This window comes from Gopherus evgoodei, chromosome 17 (genome assembly GCF_007399415.2).
Source record: "Gopherus evgoodei ecotype Sinaloan lineage chromosome 17, rGopEvg1_v1.p, whole genome shotgun sequence".
NCBI classification, from domain to species: Eukaryota; Metazoa; Chordata; order Testudines; family Testudinidae; genus Gopherus; species Gopherus evgoodei.
This window is the reverse complement of record NC_044338.1, coordinates 7667791-7689822: the sequence shown is the minus strand read 5'-3', so window position 1 is coordinate 7689822 and position 22032 is coordinate 7667791. Positions and strand designations below refer to the sequence as shown.

The 22032-nt window shown below is 45.3% G+C and overlaps 1 protein-coding gene across 1 annotated transcript; it reads right to left on the bottom strand.

Annotated features, from left to right (window-relative positions):
• Positions 1-1068: 1068 nt before the first annotated feature.
• LHX1 (LIM homeobox 1) lies at positions 1069-15361 on the bottom strand. Its single transcript, XM_030536962.1, has 5 exons — positions 14101-15361; positions 10399-10625; positions 8561-8838; positions 4990-5155; positions 1069-2813 (listed from the first exon to the last, which is right to left on the bottom strand). Exons 1-5 carry the CDS (start codon positions 14268-14270, stop codon positions 2434-2436), a joined length of 1221 nt encoding a protein of 406 aa, XP_030392822.1. The 5' UTR covers positions 14271-15361; the 3' UTR covers positions 1069-2433.
• Between the last annotated feature and the right edge of the window lie 6671 nt (positions 15362-22032).

Here is a 22032-nt window from a genome sequence, read left to right as displayed (position 1 = left end):
TAAATTGAAGTATTTCTTAAAGTAAATGCCTTCTCTGCTGGGTTTATAAGCCTAGGTGTTAGTCAACAAAATGTGAAACCACCAATAAAAATTACATACCATACAATTTGAAAGCATTCTGATTTTTCCCTCACCACAAAGAGATAAATAATCAAGACTACAAAGCTGGGGATACAGGAGTCTAAGTAAGAGCAAAATTTCTGGGCCTACTTAAAAGAGAAACAGCCAACTCAGGGATGGAGAAAACATAATTCCACTCCCATCTCTCTATTAAGTGAGCGCTTGGAAAGGGTTTTATCTATGTGGCTTATCAAACCTAGACCCAACTTTGATGCCTGAATAAGGAGTACAATGGTATTTTTGCCCCAGTAAGGACTGTAGACAGAGACGATGTAATAATTCACAACTGAAATATTATATCTGTAACCTTCCAAAATGTTAGGAGGTACTGGGTCTCAGGACAATACGTATTTAGTGCAACTTCTAACGTGCCAAATGCTATAAAACAATTAACTTTATATCAGCTCTGAAAAAGGGATTAAAATTATTGTAATTTCTTGCTGTACATTCAGTTTACGTTGTCTTTCAGACCACCAAATTAAAAAGCAGGATTTCCTATGGAAAATAAATGGAGCTAAAAATGGATCAATCCTAAACCATATATTTACAGGTTTTTGACGTTCACAATACAGTTTTGTATCTGCATAAAAATGAACATCTTGGACACGTTTTGTGTCTTACCATAGACCTAGAATGAACTAATAGGTTAAACAATTTGATAAGTTTCCAGTTCTGTAATTTAATTGATAGATGAACATATTTCTGCACTGTATCAATAAAGTCTGCAGATGCAAAGAGAGGATGAAACTACAGATAACATCTATCTTCATTGGCAACAGGGTTTAGACTTCTACCAAAGCAAAATAGATATATAATGAGTATAGTGGATACATTTTTTCAGGGCTATTATACTCAAGAGGACCCATTTAAAATTATTTAAAACATCAAATGAAACACAAAGTTATCTAAAACATCAGATTTTCTAATTTTATTAAAAACTCACAAATTTTATCCAACATGTTTTCTTTCATACAGTGAATGGTCTAATATGCACTGGAGGTCACACAAGCTTAGGTTTATTAGAACAATAAAAGACATATGAGAAATTTAATATATAAAGAAAAAAGTAGCAGCTGTTGACTGCATATTTGACCATAAAATTTAAATATTTTGGACTTTTCTTTTAAAGACACAAAAATAAAACCTGTGTGGGTCTATATAAGTCATATTAACAATTCCATGAATGTTCAACAGGACTAAAAATTAGCAAAGATGTTTGTTTGTTTAACCTTGTAACACTTTAAAAACAAACAAAAAAAAACACTTGCTCAGGTTGCTGGTGCAAAGCACCTTACAGTATTTGTGCTATATAATTAGTTTATTTGGCAACTGTCTGGTTTTCATGGGTTTTTTTTCTTTGCCTTCTGTAAACAACACCTTTTACAACTAGCACAGTGAACCACAAGCCCTGCAATCTGTCATATAACATCTACAGAAAAGAACGTGGTATATTTTGGTTGGTTGCTCAAAATATTTTGCTTTTGAACAAGAGGTTCTAAAACAGGATTTATTAGTAAAACATAGAACTCCTGAATTTAACATTCTACGTAAACAGTTGACTGTTTTTAGGTCAGTAGAGTCTTTTGTTTAGTTGTTTTGTTTTTTTTTTGTGAAGGTAGAATACTTTATTTGTTTGTTTCAAGTCATTTTTAGTTAGAGGTCTGGTTGGTGACCTTTGTTATTATGAGGATTTTTTGTGTGTGTAGCTTTGTCAAGGTAGAAGAGTTGATGCTGAGGGCTTACATTTAGTATTTGTTATTTTGGCAAAATAATTAAAAAACAAAAAGTCCCACCTGATAGTCAGCAGGCTCACATTTCTGAAGCTAAAAAGAGTTTGTTGTTGTTGTTGAACTTTCTGAGAGACAAAATTAAACAAATTCATAATGCCAGAACCATCCTTAAACCAGGAATACTAGCATTCTTCACACTTCCCCCCTCCCTTTCTTTGACTTTCCTTTTGTTCTTTTTGTTTTTTAAATGAAAAGTTCCTAAGGATTGTGGCTCTTAGGGTGACATCCAACAGGGTATTCAACCTACGCCATCCTATAGCACAGCAGCACTTTACTGTACAGCTTCACCAGTGTCTTTTCAATGGTACCAAAACATGTCCCATTTTTGTTTGTTTGTTACAACCATATTATGAAGATTGTCCCGGTCTATAGCAAAGCTTGCCTTGGAGTGATTTGGATTCAGTTCATTCCCAAGGTAAAATTGTCTTAGGGCAAGAGAGATGTTATACTTATTCATTTCTGTACACCATAACATAAGCAGACTAGAAGCTCATCACTTACTTAGACCCAGTTTGTTTTAAAGCTACCACACAGCTGCTTCATTCATTTCTGGTGGATGTGACAAGTGATTGCCATAATTAGCACCACCGTTGACGGATATTGAAGAAAATGGAGGACTTGGACCAAAAACTTCTGCAGACATGGAGTGCAAAGAACCTGGCAGGTTGGGCTCAGGGCTGGGTGAGTCTCCAGGTGGGTGAGACATTATGTCAGTGAAGCGCTGAGCCTCACTGGAAGGGTGGTGTCCGGGTAATGGGTGATCCATTCCACCCAGAGGAGTTCCTGATGGCCCAGAGGAGGGCACAAATGGGAGATCGACTGGTGTCTGAGCTTGAGATGAAGGGGGTCCTTGTGGGAAGAAATCATAATTGCTTCCAGGGCCATAATACTCGCTCTGATAATCTACCAGACAAAGAGAGAGAGAGGAAGAATAATGCAAAGGAACCAAGTGTAAAACAATAAAAAGAACTAAATAGGGCAAACTAGGTGCCTTAAACTGGTCCAAAGCTAACTAAAATCAATGGGAGTCTTCACTGAGCTCCTTGGGCTTTGGATCAGGTGCTCAATTAGACACCTAAGCAAAGCCCAATGGGCAGATGTTCAGAAGAGCTCAGCACCCAGGTAGACACCTAAATAAAGTACCTTGGCCCCAGTGTGCACAATGGTATCTGAGTGCTGAGCACTTTTGCCAATCTGGCCACTTCATTCAGGTGCCTAGAGAGGTGCTAAACACTTTGAAAAGTCTGGCCCTGAATGTGGATTCAGGGAAAGGTTGGCCTGTTATTGTATTTCATTCTTCAGTGTCCATCTGGGCTAGCTGCTGTACAATCTTAAACACAGAGAGTACCTCACCTGCTCTAAAGAGTTCACAGAAAGTAAAGGAATTTTGGTTTCTTAGGGTGCACAGGTCCTATGTACTTTGCCCAAGCAGTGATCTGCTTCATTTTCAAATTTTGGCAAGTCTGGAAAGGAATTCCAACCTTCCTTCTCTAAAAAAAAGGTCCCCATTTCGATAAAACAAAGAAAAATGAATGCACTGAATCTAAAAGCCAATACTGCTTAGCGGATATGATATTCTGCATCTTGGTCCATTGGAAAGACTTGGTTCAAATTGTTTTAGCAGGAGAGACCCATCCCAGTTGATCATGGCCCAAAGAACACGTATAGCACCTTTCCTAATTGTCTGTCATTTGATCTACTTAAATGTCCCCCAGCTCCGCTCAGGATGGAGCTTTCACACCACCTCAAATTACTCTGGCCAAGGAATGCAGGGGAAACTTCACCAATTTAAATAAAGACAAAAAGGGAAAGGCACAAAAATGAGCCATGAAGAACAGTGAAATTAACCACAAGACCGTTCTTTTAAAATGTTTCTGAAAACAACATGGCCAGATTCTGTTGTTTTATGCCCGCTTCTTATTCTCACTTCAGGAAAATGCCATGGATCAAAGAGTTTATTTCTACACAGAGCCCGGCTGACTATAGCATTGGACTACACAGACTCTGGCTCACTACATTTGATTTCATTCTTCATTTTTGTGCCCTCCTGTTCCCTTCTCTCCTCCCGCCCCCAGACTGGTTTTGTGAGGCTAAAGTGTTCATTTCCCCCACAGCCCTTTTGTGCACCAATTCCAGCTGGAGTGGAATGGAAAGTTTTCTGCAGCTGGGGTTTTTACACATTCTCTCTAATGTATCTAACTTGTAATCATACCAATCTCAGGAAGAGCCCAGGAACAGTACAGACCAGGGACAGAGAGGTAGCCTTTCCCTTCCCCTCTTTAGATCTTTAATTCGAGTGATTCATTAGTGGCAGCCAGAGGTTGATAATCAGTCCTGATTTCACAACCAGCCCCCTCTTTCGTATTTACAGGGAACTGGGAAATAAATCCTCTACCAAACAGAAATGTTAGAACTTCTAGGCTTCCCCTCCTAACATGCAACATAATCAAACAAGCCCTCCACCTCCTTCCCAAACCTCCCCCAAACTTTGCCATTAGATTTCAACTTGGCTTTGGAAAGCAGGGTGCCCATAAATATGCACAGAGGGCTCAATGATTTATGCAAGATTTCTGGAGATGAAACAGGCCCCAAGGAGGGAAACCTCCGGTAAGAATAATACTCCAAGCCCAGATAGAGAGAAAATCCCCACCACCACCTACTACTGGAAAAATAACACATGAGAGCAGGGGCCATCCTTAGCTGAGTGGGGACACGTTCAGCAGCTTTCCTTCCTGGTTTTTAAATTCACCCCCCCAGGTTGTGTGTCCCTCCAGCCGGTTAGTGTTAGGGGAGCTCCTTAGGAGAGCTCTGCCCACCTGTCCCACGCACTGAAATAATCCTCCCCCTAAGTAAAACAGGGAGAAAGCGTTTGCTTCTATGCTGCTCAGCTTCTGGGGTTTGTGAGGCCTGTTTCCTTCCTAGCTGTGATTGTGCTGGGTTTGTTGAGGGCTCAAGGTGAGGGGGTGGGTGGTGGGGGACCCCCCCCCAGCAGAAATTTCTTCCCCTTCCAGCCGTGTCAGCTGTTGGGGCTGGGGAACCTGGCCTGACCTTTGCGTCTCTCCCCGGCGCTCGTACCCACCTCCATAGAAAGAGAAGGGCCCGTTGGGGATGAGCTCCCCCGGCTCCAGCCGGTCCACCAGCGGCCTCATGCGGCGGGGGCTGCGGAAGAAGGCGTGGCGGCGGGCCCCCAGCGCGCTCAGCTGCTTCATGCGCCGCTCCTTGGAGCGCCGGTTCTGGAACCACACCTGGGAGCAGAGAGGAGACGGGAGTGATGAAGAGCCGCAGCTGCAGCCTGGGACAGGCTGAACCCCCCGCCATGTAAACTCGCCAGCCGGGGGCAGGGAGGGGAGCCTGCCGCGTGCCCTGCAACCCCGCTGGCCGCTCCCTCTCCAGCCACCCTGCCCCAGCTGCGTCCACACGGAGCCAGGGTCGTGTGCGCACCACAGATGTCCCGCGCCCTTCTTACAACACGTCTACCCGCAGGCTGCGCTTAGACATACACAGTCCTGCAGGAAACCCAGCCACACCAAGGCAGAAGCACATGTCGATCTTTTATCTCCTCCCACCACACACACACACACACACACACAGTTTAACACCCTCCCGGCAGAACAGACCCCCGGACCCAGCGCACTCAGTCCCTCACCAAGGGGAAGATTTTTATCTCAGGTGCAAACTCCCCCCAGCCAGGAACTGTCTCTTTAGTCTATGACAAGGGCGGCAGGATTTTGACTCCCTCTGGGCGGCTCACACCCCACTTTCCTAGGGTTAGTTCTCGTTTTTGTTTCCCCTTTCTCCCCGCATTCCGCTCCGGTGTCAAGCCTGTGTCCCTCCTGGATGCAACCGAATGAGGACGCAGCACCTCTTTCCCCCAAGCAGGTGGAGGGTGAGGGACCCTCCGCAGAGCCCCCGGGGCAGGAGAGGAGGCTGATGAATTGCCAAGTGCGTGAACCCATCTGGACGCTGGTGACAGCCTGTATATCACTGGAGGCAGGCTCCAGACAGCAACGGATTTTTAGGGGCTTTCCCGCCCCCGGGAAAGCCTCATCTCTTCGGATTTGAATTTTCAACACCTACAATACGATGAACTGACACACGATTTGTAATAGCCCCTGCGAGAGGGGGAGTTCCAGCCCGGGCAACAATGAGAAATGGGTCTTTAGCCCAGCACCCGTGGCGCGGAGCAGTGTCAGAAGGGGATGGATTTCAGTCTCAAAATACATACAGGACCGCCTAGAAACATTACTGGAAAGGCTATTAAAACAAACAACAACAACCAAACCCTCTCGGAATCCCAAAGAGCAATTTTCCCAAGTGCCTAGGAAAGATTAAAAAAATCTTGTGTCCTTGGAGAGGGATTCAGAGAATGTCTTCGAGACGTTTCTAAATAGTTGTGCTTCTCTTTTAAATAAAAACAAAACAAAGTCCTCAGCGCCCTAACTCCCTGGGTCACTAATTAACTTCAGCGCTCTCACATACCCGGCTAAAGAGAGCAAAACCCAGCTCCAGGAAAACAAAGGCGGGTGGGATGTTTCTTTTAAGGGGAAAAAAGCTGATACCGATTATTATTTTTTTACCAGATATAATAGGGCTCGATCCTGTAATTTTTATTCGGGCAAAACTCACTGAATACAGGTTCAAACTAAGCGTCTGTTGTTCTAATTTGAACGACATGGCAGATATATTTCCCATGAACAATAGAACACAAACATTCATCTGTACACACACAGACACACATATACACATTATATTTACACTTACATCCATCCATCATTGACTATATATATACACACTATTGTGTGTATGGATATGTAGAGTGTATATTGTGTATATATGAATTCACAGTTATGTGTATATATACACACACAATATACACAGATACACCCTTTGTTCAGATATCTATCATACATACATCTACAAACAAGCTAATTAGCATATACACGCGCAGCTCCCTGTGTGTAGACACATAGATTCGTGTCTCTCTATATATAAACTGTCCTCAGATGTACAGTCCGTGTTGAACTGAACATTTCAAACCAGGCCCTGGGTTCTTTGCTTACCGCACTCCAGCTGCAGGTCAAGAATGATTGAGTTAATTCTTATTAGCCTGACAAGATTACTCCTAATTATCCTCACACTGAGCCTCTCCAATCTAACCTCGCCTTAATGGTCCTTTAACCCCCCATTACCCCCAGCGCTGCGGGTTTATAAACCTTTTAACAATGCCAGCGCATTGTCATTCTTATTTATCCATTAACCCCTCACATTTATGGTTATTAATTTCGATACCGTTCGCAGCTTCTTTAGCACTTCCCGCAAGAAGCGGGTTGCCTCTTTTTTGGTTAAATAAAGTCTGTGCCTGGTGTTAGGAGCCAAATCTCTGCCGTCTTCACTCAGGCAAAACTTCCCTGGAGGATTGCGGGGGTCTTGCCCGGGGGAAGGCTGCAGGATTGCACCCCTGGAAGGTGCACGGGTCACTACAGGAACAGGACGGGTGGGACTATTTCCAGCCAGTCCACATTTCTCTTCAGTTTGAGGGTCCGCCTGTATTGTCACTCCGGAAATGCGGACTCAGTATCCCTCGACCTGTTCATCTTTCAAACCAGCGGGTACCCCTTAGTTTGGGATGGTGATTTGCTCTGCAGGAGGCACACTGTCAATATGACAATGTATCCTGTACACCTCCCTTTCCTGCGTTTCTTCCTGGCCATTGCTCCTGGGCTGATTGCACGTTCTCCTTTCCCTCTTTGCTCTGTTTTCCTGCAGAAAGACTTCCTCCGGGGGCTTCCCCGGGTTATGCTTTTTGTGTGCCTTCCCTGTACATATGCCGCGGCTCCTTTTTGGAACAACGACAAAGCTTTTCTATGTTTCCTGTATTTGCCAGGAGCCACATGAAAGGTGGACACAAAATGCATGCAAGGTTTTAACCGTCTCAAGGATCTCCCAACCCAGCCCCACAGGAGGCAGTTCAATAAACACCAAGCTCTGCGCACATAAAGCAGCTGTTTATATACATTAGGGTAAACAACCTATATTTCAATTATATAGAGAGAGAAATGTCCAAGTAGAACTCTGACTTCCCTTGTTTGTTTCTTCTTTTGGAAACTGACCAGTATCCTAAACACACAAGCCTTTGCCTCCCTCTATTACCATGACTATTGGAGATATAAATAGGTCTCGTGCAATTCTGTGCACAGAGTAGCCAGGGGCTAGAGTCTCACCCTAGATCGGCCAGAAGCGGCACGTTGATTTGAGAGGACAGACTGCACAGCGTGAGCAGGGGGCTGGGTATCTTGCCCCTCTGGAGGCTTTTTGCTACCCAGGGGAGATATTATAATAAATCCCGTCCCTTTAACTCGCTTGGCAAGTCCGTCCCCTCTCTCCCCTTTCATTGGGATGGTGCTGAACTGGAAAGTGCATCGCTGGAAGCTTAACTTTTAAACCAGCAGACTTGTATTTTTGGAGATTTGTTTGGAGACCCCACATGGGGCCTGACTCAAAGGCAACAGGAGCCTTTCAGAGGGCTTTGGAGGGGGCCCGCGATTAACCGACTGAAAACCCCTCCTCCCAAACACACTGGTAGCAAGCGAGCTGTACGCACAAACTGCCCCTGCCCCCAGGTAACCGAGGCTGGGACTGGATGTTGGTACCTGTATGACTCGCATGTTGAGCCCGGTTTCTTGGGCCAGCTGTTCCCTGATGTGCCTGGTGGGTTTGGGGGTAGCTGCGAAGGCTGCTTTCAGAGTCTCTAGTTGTTTGGCTTTGATAGTGGTGCGGGGACCCCGCCTCTTGGCCCCCAGGTTCTGATCATCATTCTCATTGCTGCCAGCTTCCTTGTCTGACACGTTTGCACTCTCCGAGTCTTTCGCGTCGTCTTGGGAAGGATCTTGAGAATCCGGAGACAGACTGGGGTCACTGCCGGTTGTGGCTGGGCAAAAGGAAAGGAGTGGGGGGGGGGTCACACTCACATCAGCTGTGCTGAGCATTGCATTCCCCCAGCCCAACGCGCTGTAACACAGGCGTGTGAAGGTGAGCCAGTTTCACATGCACCTTGAAAACCTTCAGAACTTTCCCCCATCTTGCGCTCCCCCTCCCCGTCCCTACAAGCTCGGGGAAGTGCATGTGTTTCTCTGATCTTTCCTAGTTTGGCTGGAAACTTGAATATCAGAACCCACTCCACACAAAAACGAGCATGAATTTAAATGCAACATCCATTGATTTTGAAGGCCAGAGGAGACCACTAGAATCAACTCATCTGCAGCTTTTTAAAAACATACCTCGGTGTCAAAAAAAAACAACATTAATTGTATTTCACAGCATTAGAGGCAAGTGGGATTAAAAACAAATAAAATAAATTTCAACTTTAAAATCTACCTTTCATAGCTGCAAATGTTTAATTTATATTTAGTATTGGTTTCTGCAAAGCAGCACTCATATTTTGCAAGGTCTTACATCTGTTCCTCTGCCATGATTCTACTTATATGGACTAGAAATGCAACAGTTGCAAAATTCCAACCGGTACAATATACCGTGTATCAGATTGCAGCAGTTGCTGGGTAATAACATTGCCTGAAATAGTTTGCACTGTTCCTCGCAGACTGCTCAAGAATCGTTCCTGTAGGAGTCAAAATTCATGCTCTGAAAATATTGCCCATGGCATCAATCCCGTTCTCCTTTTTTATTAAATCAGACGTGATAGGGCGCGCGTCACTAGCTTGGGAGACTGGTTATAAAGCCAGAATGTAAAGGGACAGACGTCTCTCAGCCAAGATCCCACACACAGAAGGCTCCCCTGTTATTACAAACCGAAACAAAACCGGAGATGTATAGTCTGAACCAATATTTGTATTTATAATGCACTATCAGCCTGCACCCGACAGTCATTTCTGATGGCAAAAATGTGCCGTTCAGAAATGAAACGTCAGTACACAATGAAAAACAGGAAATGACAACTGATCTTCTCCTTGCAATGCCTATGTTGCATTTCAGAGCAGCACCCAAGTGACTGAGTGAGTAATCAACGCATCTGCGAATCAGGAAAGTTTCCTGCTCCCAGTTTAGCTTCTATTATAAGAGGGGAAAGTTGAGCTTGCTGAGGGGTGGCCCAAAATCTTTACTTGCCAATATGCATATATAAATAAATAACAAGGGAAAGAGAAAGCAATTTTGTAGAACTTTCCTTACACAAAGAGGGATAAGAGAGAGGTCCCCTGGAATCTTCAGGTTGATTAAAATACTCGTGTGTGTGTGTGTGTGTGTGTGTGTGTGTGTGTGTGTGTGTGTGTGTGTGTGTGTGTGTGTGTGTGTGTGTGTGTGTGTGTGTGTGTGTGTGTGTGTGTATAAAGAGAGAGATCCAATGCCCCCTGAAACCAACCCGAGCTCCCAGTGGACTTTGGATCAGGCCCCGAGTGCCAGACATCCCTCTGTCCAGACCCAAGCCAGGCAGCTGCTAGCCTGCTGGAGTGTGACAGTGGCAGAGGTCTCCTACCTGAGTGCAGGCTGTTCTCTTTGGCAGTACTGCTGTTATTCAGGTAATCTTCTTTGCAGACAAACTTGTTCTCGTCGATGATATAGAGCTCTTCGCCCGTGGAGAGCTGTTTGTTACACATCATACAAGTAAAACAGTTCAAGTGGAACACTTTGCTTCTCGCCCTCCTGACCAAGTCGCTGGGGGAGATCCCCTGGGCACAGCCAGCACACTTGGTCCCAAAACACCTGGCAAGGAAGAAAGAGAAAGGGTGGAAGAACAAACACGAGGATCAGCGCGTCATCTGGGTGACCCGAAGGACCCTGTACTAGCAGTATTTCAAAATTAATTGCGCTATTTTTGTTCCGGGGGGAAAGGAAGCAGGAAATAGGGCCACATTTCGTTAAAGCTGCTAAACTTGTATAAATGAATAAACCCAGCCCCCCCAATCGCCTTCAACGAACATTTAACAAAAGCATTTTTTCCTATAAAAGTGCAGTATTGATCCATGCAGAAAAAAAATCCTCCATTATAGATATACTGAATTATGTGTTAAAAAAGAAGTGACCTGGGAAGAGGATATATTGCTGGAAGATTAATTAAAACATTGGAGCTGGGTTGTCGAGAGTTTCCCCTTTAAACTTTGACACATTGATTAACGACGCTCTAATAAACATTAGGCAGAATCTCTAATATGTTATCAATTTGTCAAGGGCCTTGCATTGTGTGTGCGCGCCCTGCATGGAGGGGCTAGGTCTATAAAGACGGTAGATTGCTTGGCACGTAGGAAGGCCAGGTGTGGGATTTGATCGGTCACCACTTAAAACTTCGGGGGAGGGAGGAGAAAGACACCCGGTTCAGATATATTTAGCCTGGTTATATAATATTAGCCTTTTGCAATACACCTTAACTCCTGGTACGGATGAAAATATAATGCTTGTTTTAAAAATAACCTATTTCCCCGCACTTATAATAAATGTTGCCATTTGCCCTACAGGCCTGTCTATGAGCATTTATACACCTAGGACCATTTAAATTATTTTAAAAGCAGGGGTCTATAAATCTTCCTCTAGGTGTTTAACTGAATAGAACACAGATTCCCAATAAATATTTCCAGCCTGTGGCCTGTGGTTGGGACCTACGTTTTGCAGCCCGGATCTGACAAATATTTGCGCTTTACTCGGTTTGAGGATTTTAAACCATTTTTTTATTAAATGAAAGCCGCCTTAGCGGAATATCCCTTGGCAATGCGGAAATGGCAGAGGAAAAAGGAGACTGCAAGCGAGTACAAATCGGAGCCTTTGTGTTTCCGTATATCGAAATCAATAGATCCAATTTAATTTAATAACACATAAGCAAGACAAGGAAGGAAATTTACATGAGAGGTTTGTGTGTGATCCAGGCACACGCTCTCCGCAAAGGGGGAGAGATCCGCCCTTTCCATTTCCACAGAGGGGACAATTTATAATGGGGAAAAAGATCCCAAGGACAATTTCAAGCATTAGGAGATTTTTTGCAAGAGAATCAAATTTTGCAGCGAGAGTCAATTTCCGCGGTCCGGGCTCTCTCTCGCCGACAAGCCAGTGTGGACTGGCCCAGGCAAGACCCGGGAAGTTGAAACCCTGATATTGCTTCTCTTCAGCACGGCAGCTGGATTCACTATAATCACCTCGGGGTTGAGGGGTGCTTTCACCCCATAGCCCTGCGGAGGGGAGGGGGTCGGGAAGGGAGGAGGTTGGGAAGTGTTTTTCTGACAGGGATACAGGATGGGATGTGGATTGTTACATCTGCTGCGTCGGGGGTGGGGTAAGAGGGGGGATTTGTTTGTATACAGGCAGCTTCCTCTTGGAGAAACACGCTTATTATTCAAATCCAGTTATCACATATTTACTAAAAACCGCAGACGTTTAACGCGGCAGCCTCCACACGGACTTCCCCCAGTTCTAGCTTTGCCCGAGAGCCTTAGATAGCAAATGTGTGATTTCCTATTGAATTATCACTTCTGAATACACAGGGGCTGCAACCGGCACAAGGATCTCCAGACAAACTTTTAGGGGGCGGCGGTGGATATTTCTACTGTAGATCGCGCGGCTGCTAAAAAAATCTTAAGCAAAGCGGCTACTGCATTCCGCCTATAATATAATTTAAGCAACATCCTCACTCCCTAAGCAGAGCGCTGCCTTTTCTTCTTATTATCGAAGTGAAATGAAGCCGAAGAGAGCGTGGATTTTTTTTAAAGTCTCTCAAATATACAAATAATTGCACGTGTGATATTAGCTATTGGTCAATATCATGCACGGCAGTTGGCCGAGGAAAACGTGGGAAAGATTCTTGTCTCCTCTCAGAGGTCCATATTTTAGGGGATCTTTAAAAAGACTTGCACTTTGCCTGACAGTAGCGAAAACTGCATTTTATCTGGGCCTTTCAACTCCCAGGGCTCCAAAGAACTCTATACAAAACTCTGCTAGGCCAGGATTTCCCAGGCCTGACAAGGTAGAACAAGGGAGCGATCACTTGCATGATTTTATTTTAAGGATAAGGATGTAAACCTCTGGCCAACGATCATTTTAATGCCCCGCGCAAGCCCCCCGGGGAATTATTGTTAAATAGATGGAGGCTACGCAATTCTTAGATTTCTTTTAAAAGTTGTAAAAGATGAGGGAGGCTGTTTCAATGGATAATCGTTCCTGTTGGGTCTAGGATCACAATACTATCTAGTCTGGTGACCCTCGCGTTTGCAGGCAGAGTAAATAATACGAATTACTTCCCTGTCCCCCAAATAAACAACAACGAAATCCCTGGGAAGTTGTAAAATGTTATGAAACTAATTCTCTCGGAAGTGTAACCGAGGGAGGTGCGCACCCGGCTTGCGGCAGAGAATCGTCCTTTGGTGGCTGATTTAACCAGCCAGGTCCCTGCGCCCACTGGGCTGTCATTAAACGCTAGAGGCTGGGGTGGTTTTTTCCCATTGAAATGGGCACCGAAAGAGACGGCATTTCCCCTAAAGAAACCTCAGCTGGATTTTGCCTTCGTTTCTCTGCCTTGTATTTTCTGGGGGAGGAGAGGAGGATCGGGGGTAGATCTGGGAAGTGGGGGGGTTCCCGGCTCTCGGAGGAATCAGGCCTTTTAACTTTGGAATTGAAGTTTCTTCCCGGCTCTGCGCCCACGGGCCCGGCCCTTGACGGACACACGCCAACGATCCGCGATACTCTCTCCTCTCCCAGGGGCGCTGGACAGCCGAAGAGGTGACCCCAGCCGCCTTTCTCCCCTCCTCTTCCTCACACAATTCCCCTTGGCCAAGGCAAACTCATGCCGCCCTCTCCGCGGAGCGGGTAACATTGCAACAAACCGAAAGGCCCTCCCTCCTTTCGCACCCTCCCCAGGACATCACCTTGAGCGAGGGAGCTGAAGGAGATACGTTTGTGTATGTGTGTGTGCTGGGGAGAGGCCCACATCACCCTGAACAAGGGAGCTGATGGAGGTGTGTGTGTGTTGTGTGTGTGTGTGTGTGTGTGTTGTGTGCGCTCGCGCGCTGGGGAGAGGCCCACATCACCTTGAGCACGGGAGCTGAAGGAGGTGTGTGTGTGCATGTGTGTGCTGGGGAGAGGCCCAGGATGGGGAAATACAAAAATAAAAATAAAAAAACCATCGCTTCTATTAAAAAAAGAGGTTAAAAAGGAGAATTGCGAGCCACGGCTTCCGGCAGGGGAGTCCGGTACTTACCGAAAGAAGTCTGTTTTGCAGTAAAGCTTGCCTTCTCGGGAAAAGCATTTCTCTGTCAAATTGCATTTACATTCACAGCATTGAACACACTTCACATGCCAAGCCCTGTCCAGTACATTCAACAAAAACCGGTCCAAGATTGGCCGTTTGCAGCCGGCACAGTGCACCATTGTCTTTGGTTATTTTGAGAGTGGGGGGTTTTGGCTCCCAGATGTCAAGCAAAAAAAAAAAAAAATTAAAAAGAAGAGATTACACCAGCGTCGGTTTTTGTGTGTTTTAAAAGCCTTGGAGGAGAAAAGGGGGGAAACAAAGGGGGGGGGGGAAGGAGGATATCTTCTTTCAAATGTCCTAGCAGGGATACACAAATACCAAAAGAAAAGAAACAAAAACAAAAAAAACACCCACGGCCCAGCTTTTCAATACAACAGCAGAATCCCGGTCAATAAAATAAATAATAATAATAAAAAACCAACAATAACACAGATCAAAGCGCATAAAAATAACAACAATAATGATGACGATGATTAAAAAACAAATGTGATGAGTTTTCTCAGGTCTGAGGTAGAGCAGTCAGGAGTCAAAGTGCATCTGCTTTTCCCAACAAGAAATCAAAAGGAAGGAGAAAAAAATGAAATAATGATAAGAATCAAAAGGAGCTTTGGATCCTAACCTAGGCTCATTGCCCTAATCTGTTATGGATGCCGCCCTGGAGAGGGAGGGAGGGGGGAGATGCTTGTTGTTATACAGAGAGATAGATTTTCATACTATAAATCAGCCAGATGTATCTCCTCTCGCTTGATGTTGCTACAGTCTTCTTCACACAAGTTCAAACGCCCCCTTGTATATTTCAGCAAGACAGTTTTACCTACCCCTGTTCATTTGTCTAGTCCACTAGTCAAAACTCCTAGCCTTGTCCGTGCAGAGACAACATTGCATTGCATGCTTTTTGTTGTGGTGGCGGCGGTGGGTTAGTTTGGTGGTGGTTGCTGGGGTTGTTTTTTTTTGTTTTGTTTTGTTGTTTTGCTCTGTTGAAGTCTTCTGCGCGGCGCTAGCCAAAATGTTCCAAGCGGAGGAAGAGGAAGAAGAGGAGGGTCTGCAGGGCCGAATACTCTGTTCAAAAAGGTCTTTAAAAAGATGAGCCTCTCTCTCCCGTCTGGAGTGTGCGCCCGGCTCTCCGCGCGTCTCCGTTCCCAGCTCCAGGCAGCTTCTCGCTGGACTGCATGTTCCCGGCAGCCTAGGAGCCAGAGCCTTATGCACCGATCTCCCACGTCACGGCCGGGGCTAGCCAATCACCGCCCCGCTGCCCTCCTCCCACCTCAGCAAACCATTAAGCATCCTTCCCAAGCTGGGATGGTACAGTAAGACCCATTTATAGAGAATAAGAAGAAGCGACCCATTGTCAAAATTGTTAGGTAATGCCATATTTTCATTTTGTTTTTTAAATTATTATTTGGTCAGGTACTTGAAGTGCACGTTGGGGGAAGAGCTGCCTAAGGAACAGGAGTGGCTGTAGTGGTTTATGAGCGGTAGCCCACAAGTTGCACCCAGCAGAGAGAGGCAGAGTGATAAAACTGGTAGGTAATATTTTTGGTTGTTTTTTTTCTCTCTAGCTCAAGAGGAGAAGTGTGTCTGTACAAGTATAATTTAAATATTGGGGTCTTGTTGTTGTTGAGCAGAGCATCTTTGTGGGTAGGTGGTTACAACCAAGTGTCCTGATTTAATGTAATGACCTTTGCTGATAATTGTATTGACTCAAAGAAAGACAAATTAGTCGTCTTTACAAGGCACGTGAAGAGAAGAAAGTTTAGGGGCTAATAAACGGAAGACAGTTTTCAGAATAGCACGGTTGAGTTTTTACACAGCAGAAGGTAATTGCCTAGGAGTAAACAAAGCTTATAACATTCTGCTTTATGATCAGAACAAAATGAAGACCCAACTTTTGGGAAAGGAAAAAGAAAAGTGTGAAAACTCTCCTGCTGTCTGAGCCACATCATGTTGTTTATTGGCTTTATAGAACACTCCATTCTGCTAGAGAAAAAGAGATTTTGAAAGAAATTTTTGGGGGACAAGCACAAACGTGCCCATTCATTGCTAAACAAAGTTTTATGAGTTTTCAGAAGGCTTAAAACCTGTCTCTCTAGGGCAGAGAACCCATATAGCTTGGATCCGATATAAATGAATATTTTTTTTGTTTTCAATCCAGTATATGTATTTATTAATGTTCTTTAATATTTATGTTGGAATATTTATTAAAAAATCAACTACTCCGATATGATTAATTTGCCAGCATTTGTGATATAAAACTGGGACCAAATGATACATGCAGTTTACTTAATGAACCTATTTGCAAATAAAAATTAATTCGATGTTACCTTAAAGGGATTTTGTCAATGACTGATCAGTTAGGAAAATATTTGATTTCTCCTCTGGTTTCGCATTTACGTTTGTCTTGTGAGAGAATGCTGTATGCGGATAATGTAAATCTATGGCAACTGAGTCAGAAATTGCCTTTATTTGGAAACTGATGTGGAAAATCTTGAGGACAAAGGTTGATGAAGTTTGCACTTGTTGATGATTGAAAAACTGCCCCCTAGGAAAAAAATTCTTCCAGTATAAATTTGATTATAATGAATTCTGCTCGGATTCCCAAATACATTTTCTGTAACAAAGTCTCCTCCCCTTCTTAATTCTTTTCTTGCTAACTAGCGGCTTTGGCTAAATGTTGATTAGCAAAGAAAGGCGATAGCTTTATTTTCTTTAAAAAAGTTAAAGGGTTAATAGTCTGGAGAAAACCATTTAAAACAAAATTTGTTGTTTTCTCCTTGAAAATAATTCTAATAGTCCAGCATTCCGTTTAGGGAATTTTTAACAAAATGGGACATTTGCAGGAAGGCAATTTATGGTAAAGCTCATCCGAAGAGGACACTCCAACTTTCACTTCGGATTGCTTTGTAGTTCCGAATTCGGATTCATCCCCTGCTAGCTAAGGAAGCAAGCTCAGTTGCTGTCCTTTCGAATCAACGTGGACTAAAATCAGGACTAATTCTTCCCTTTCGCAAAACCGCGTTACGGTTTCCTGATATTCCTAACCCGTCTCACTTCAGTTTAGTTCATATCTATTTCCCCCTCATCATTAAACAAAAATCACCCCCAATTCTGCTCAGCCTATCGCCCATCAGCGAACCCCACTCTAGTCCCCTTCGGATGACTGAAACCTATTGGGCGTTCACACCGAGAAGGAAACAGTTTGGATAACGTTGGATAACGTGTTTAAGCTAGACAAACCGAATAAAGAGAAAGTTCGGAGTTTGAGCTGGTAGCGGGATAACATAGGTATATAAGCGGCGGCTCTCAACTAGATCCAAGCAGGCACAAAGCCTCTTTTCGATACCGATCTCCGGTCTTTATTTATTTGTCTAAACCCAGGCAGCTGTTCCATTTCTCAGCTCCGGCTGCAGCCCAAGGACCCAGCGCTTGGATTGCAAACTGAAGACCTCTCCACTCCACTCCAACTCCTTCCCCTCCTCCTCTGCAAGTGTTGTGGGAACTGGAGCTTTAAAGCCTGGCCTGACACACAACGCACACAGAGACATACACACGTGTTTGCCGGATGGGACCCAAAGCTCCTGGGCGCTCTCTCCCAGCCCCCTCCCTCCCCCAGCTGTTGGTCTGCATCCTCTCCGCCTTTATTGGTAAAACGTTAAAAACTGGAATCAATACATCCATCCACAGAGCCCCCGCTCCTCCCTTTCCACATCCTCAACCCCCCTTTCGCCCTGCATATGGGCTTCTTCTCATGTAAAACAGAGGGAAGGGATGTCTGGGATAGCCATGGACCTATAGACCCTATAAGGCGACAGCTGTACTCTGCTATCAAGGGACCTCTTCCCTTTGACTGCCGGCCCCCAAGTGACATGTGTTGCTCAGGGATGAATAAGAGAGAGAAGATGAGCATCTTATGCCCATCAGCTTTTCATGGTGTGCGTGTTTTTTAAGGCGTTAGCAAAAGCATCTGATGAGAGAGAAAGATTATACGTGTGTATATGTACACAGCGGTGCTAGAAACCCCGTTTCCGAAGAGTTTGTCGTGGGGAAAGGTAACCAGGGACCCTTGCTGAAATGAACCTTAAAAAGGAAGCCCCTGCAAAATGAACCCAAAGACAATGGATCTGACACTGCCAGGGCAGGGTTTAGACTCGACTCTCTCCCTCTCCGTAAAGGTGGGATTCAGTGTGTCTATTTCAACAACTTTCCACCAGTTTTAAATGCAGGGGAAGACCCCAGATCCGTCTTACACAAATTAAAATAGCAGAAGCAGGACAATCCCTGGATGTAGTTTGCCTCTCATACTCCAAACTGAAAAAATACCTTCTCCAAAACCAGACAGAGAAAAAAAAATCGCTGTTTCTTTAAATGAAAACTGTTAGGCATCTACCCTGAGAAATCAGGAGAAGGTAGATGGTGATGCTTTGCTGTGGAAAAGTGGAAAGTGAAGTCCAGGAGTTTGCAAGGAAGATTGATGAATAAAGTCATCTGATTATATAAAATGCTTGGCACTCCAACTGGCATGTTACATGCACTGGCATTTGCTGAAATACATTTACATACAGATGCCCGGTAGCATCGATTCTTTCTCACTTTGCTTGTGCACCCGTGAACACACACAATTTTCTCCCACTAAATTAAGACGGTTTTCTCCAGCTGCAGTTAAATCAGAACTGGCTTTGCCAAGGCCGTGTCATTCCATGGGAAGTCAGTGTCGTTTCTTTTGGGGAATGAATCCCTCTGGTTCAAAAAAACAGTCCTGGATCTGGAGTGATTTTTGTAAAATGTGCAGTGAAGCGGGTCTGCCCAGGATGCAGGGCTCTGAGAGGGGGGAACTACTGAAGTGCCCACAGAAAGATTACAACCTGCTTTCACTGTTTTCCCCCTAATGATTTTAGGAGACTGGAGCACTGGCCTGGAAAGCACCACACTTCCAGCTCCAAACCTGCCTTTTGATCAGATACATTTTGAAAGGACCATTGATTTATTGTCAGGATTTCCTGGCAAGCCATTTTCTGGCTGGGGCGAATCATTCTATAAGGCACAGAGTTTGCTTCCTGCTTTACAGGCCACTTGCTGTAGCGGGTCATTAACGTGATGTAGTGGGAGGAACTCTAGGGTGGGGTGGTTAACACAAAAAGCAACCCCCCCACACAGCTCCAGATCCTACAGACGGACTTCGGGTCTGGAGTTCGGCCTGGACAAAAGACAAAACAGTTCCCTGTGCGTTGTTTGATTCACCCTTTGAGGAGACATCCTGCAACCCGGAGCAGGGACAGTCCAGACCTGTTTCTCTATAGCTCCGGCCCCGATCTAGCTAACTCTGCCACAGGACACAGGAAGGGATTGCTCCAGTTAAGCGCGGAGTGGGGAAGATTCTCTCAGGTCTTTCCCTGGGAGCCGTTCACACTGAAGGAGTCTGTAATCGCTTCTCTGGGAAGTGGGATCAGCAGCAGGCTCCAGGGAGCCTCCCCTGCCCCAGGCTTGCATTGCGGGGGAAGACGTTCAGTGACCCAGGCCAGCTGCATTTACGGCCCTATTCCCCGGAGCGCCCAGCCAACTCGGAGAGGGAGGGTTGTGATTTGAATGTCCTCAGCCGTCAATGGAAAATGTCAGGGTTATTATTTACATCGTATTTACGTTGTAGTGGGGGCGGGGGGATAGGCAAGACAAAACGCTCAAATCAACACCCCTCCCCCCGCACCGAATAACCCAAAGGATGTCACTCACTCACCGATCTCTGGCTGCCTAGGAGGAGAGACATCACCTCTGTCTCTGGCAGAAATACGCCGGACAGGTTTCGGCACAGAGTTCAAATTCCCAGTTGTAACATCTGACCCAAGGTGTCCCTTTCGGACTCTCACCCCTTACCCCTCTTGGAACCCCGACTTGTGTCCCCGTTTGTCAGATGGGTTCTCTGCTCCACTCCCCCTCTTTGTTCTTTTTGGAGGGCGAGAAAGGCGCATTCATTCGGATGCCAGTGACACCCTGCTCGACAGAATTGGGGTGATGATAAGAGAGGCTGGATGGTTATTGGGAAGAGGTGGGCAATGAGCGGGAAAGTCAGCACTGAAGTTTGGGGGTGAGAGGTGAATAAATCTAAAAATCTCGGGTAGTTTCACCCAGAATAGTATAACTGGGGGAGGAGGAGGATCTCCATGGACTTCTTGGACGAGTTCCCCCCCTCCAAGTTTCATCAAGCTTTTTCATTCTCATTTTTATTAAAAAAAAACAGATTGCAATTCGCTTATGGGATAGGAAGGAAATTGAAGTGTGTGTGTGTGTCTCCTATATCACGTATTTCTTGTTGGAACGTAAGGGACTATCGGCACGTTTTAACACAAACTCACACATTGTGGCTCTTTTTAATGTCGCCTCAGTTTTTAAAAGGGGAAAAAAAACGAGGAAAAAATAATTTAAATTCTATGTTAAGTTTAGGACAGAAAAAAAAGTGACGTCCTCCCTTTCGGCTGGATGTGAATCTGCATTTTGTTGGTGTCTTTCCCATTCTTTCAGTTAAACATCGCCCTGTTTATCATCCATCTTTCTACACCATTGCGCTCGGTAATGGGATTTCTCTCTCCCCTTTATGGGGCACTAGTGTTGTACAAATATTATAGTCTCCCAGCCCCTCTATAGACTCAGCCTAGACTCGGGTAGACTAGAAACTGCACTCAGCAGGAATTGCAAAACTCGAGGCTGGACGCATTGGAGAGTCTTGACGTTTGACTTATTCTACCACGCGGTCTGCAGAGGTACCCGCAGAATAACTTGGCGGTGCAGCCAAGGTTTGACGCAATTGCTGTTTTGCCGGATTTTAAAAGCTCGATCAGTGAAGAAACTCCCTTTAAAATCTGGACACGTTGCCTCGATCTGTAAATATACAGCGGCTTGCAGGCGGAATATTCCTGGGAAACGGATCAAGGGAAATAGTTTCCTTTCTGCGCTCAGGGCTGTGTTGAACTCCGGCTCGGCTCCTTTCTCCCGCAGCCCTTGCCGCGGGGGCTAAGTGACTTGTTTGCCCTCTTTTCCCCCCCCCTTTTGCTTTGTAACATTTAAACTAAGCAAAAGCTCGCGCAAAAAAAAGCCTGAGTTGAAAAGTTCAAGTTGAAAGTTTGCAGCGGTGCACACAGGAAAAGGAGACGGATTGTTCCCGGGATGCACGTGACATTAACCTCGGTGATCCCACATCTCTCCCTAGGTTATGCTATTTGGGGGACTGTTCTGATCTTCAGGCATGCAACGGCCCTGAGTGACACTTCGTAATAAAGTGAGAAATATTAGTCCGGACTCCGGACCCAGCGCAGCTTTGATCAGCTGAGTGCGACTTTTAAAAAGGCTCCCAGGGCTGGGACCAAACGCCACAAGCTCGCCTTGAGCTTACCAGTGAGATCTCTTCTGCACTTTCACATTTACCAGGTCCTGTCCTCCTGCTGGCGCAGTCTGGAGACACACTCCTAGCATCTGAGGAAGTGGGTATTCACCCACGAAAGCTCATGCTCCAAAACGTCTGTTAGTCTATAAGGTGCCACAGGATTCTTTGCTGCTTTTACAGATCCAGACTAACACGGCTACCCCTCTGATACTTGACTCCTAGCAAGGAGACAAACCCCATCACACGAGGCTTGCAATCTCCCAGTAATTAATCCTCCCAGTAACTGGCTTTCCTCCTCCACGTAATGGGCATAGAGTTACCAAATCACTGCTGATAGCTGGAGAGATACCAAGCAACTGGGGATGGGGGAGAAAGGAACCCCCCCCGCCTTGATCTCTGCCTGCTAGTGTCTTTCAGCAGCGCCATTGCCAACGATTTCTAATCAACAGCGAGCAAGCCAAGATTACCTGAGCTTCCTTTCTTTCCCCTGTCAAGCCTTTTGTTTCGGGGCT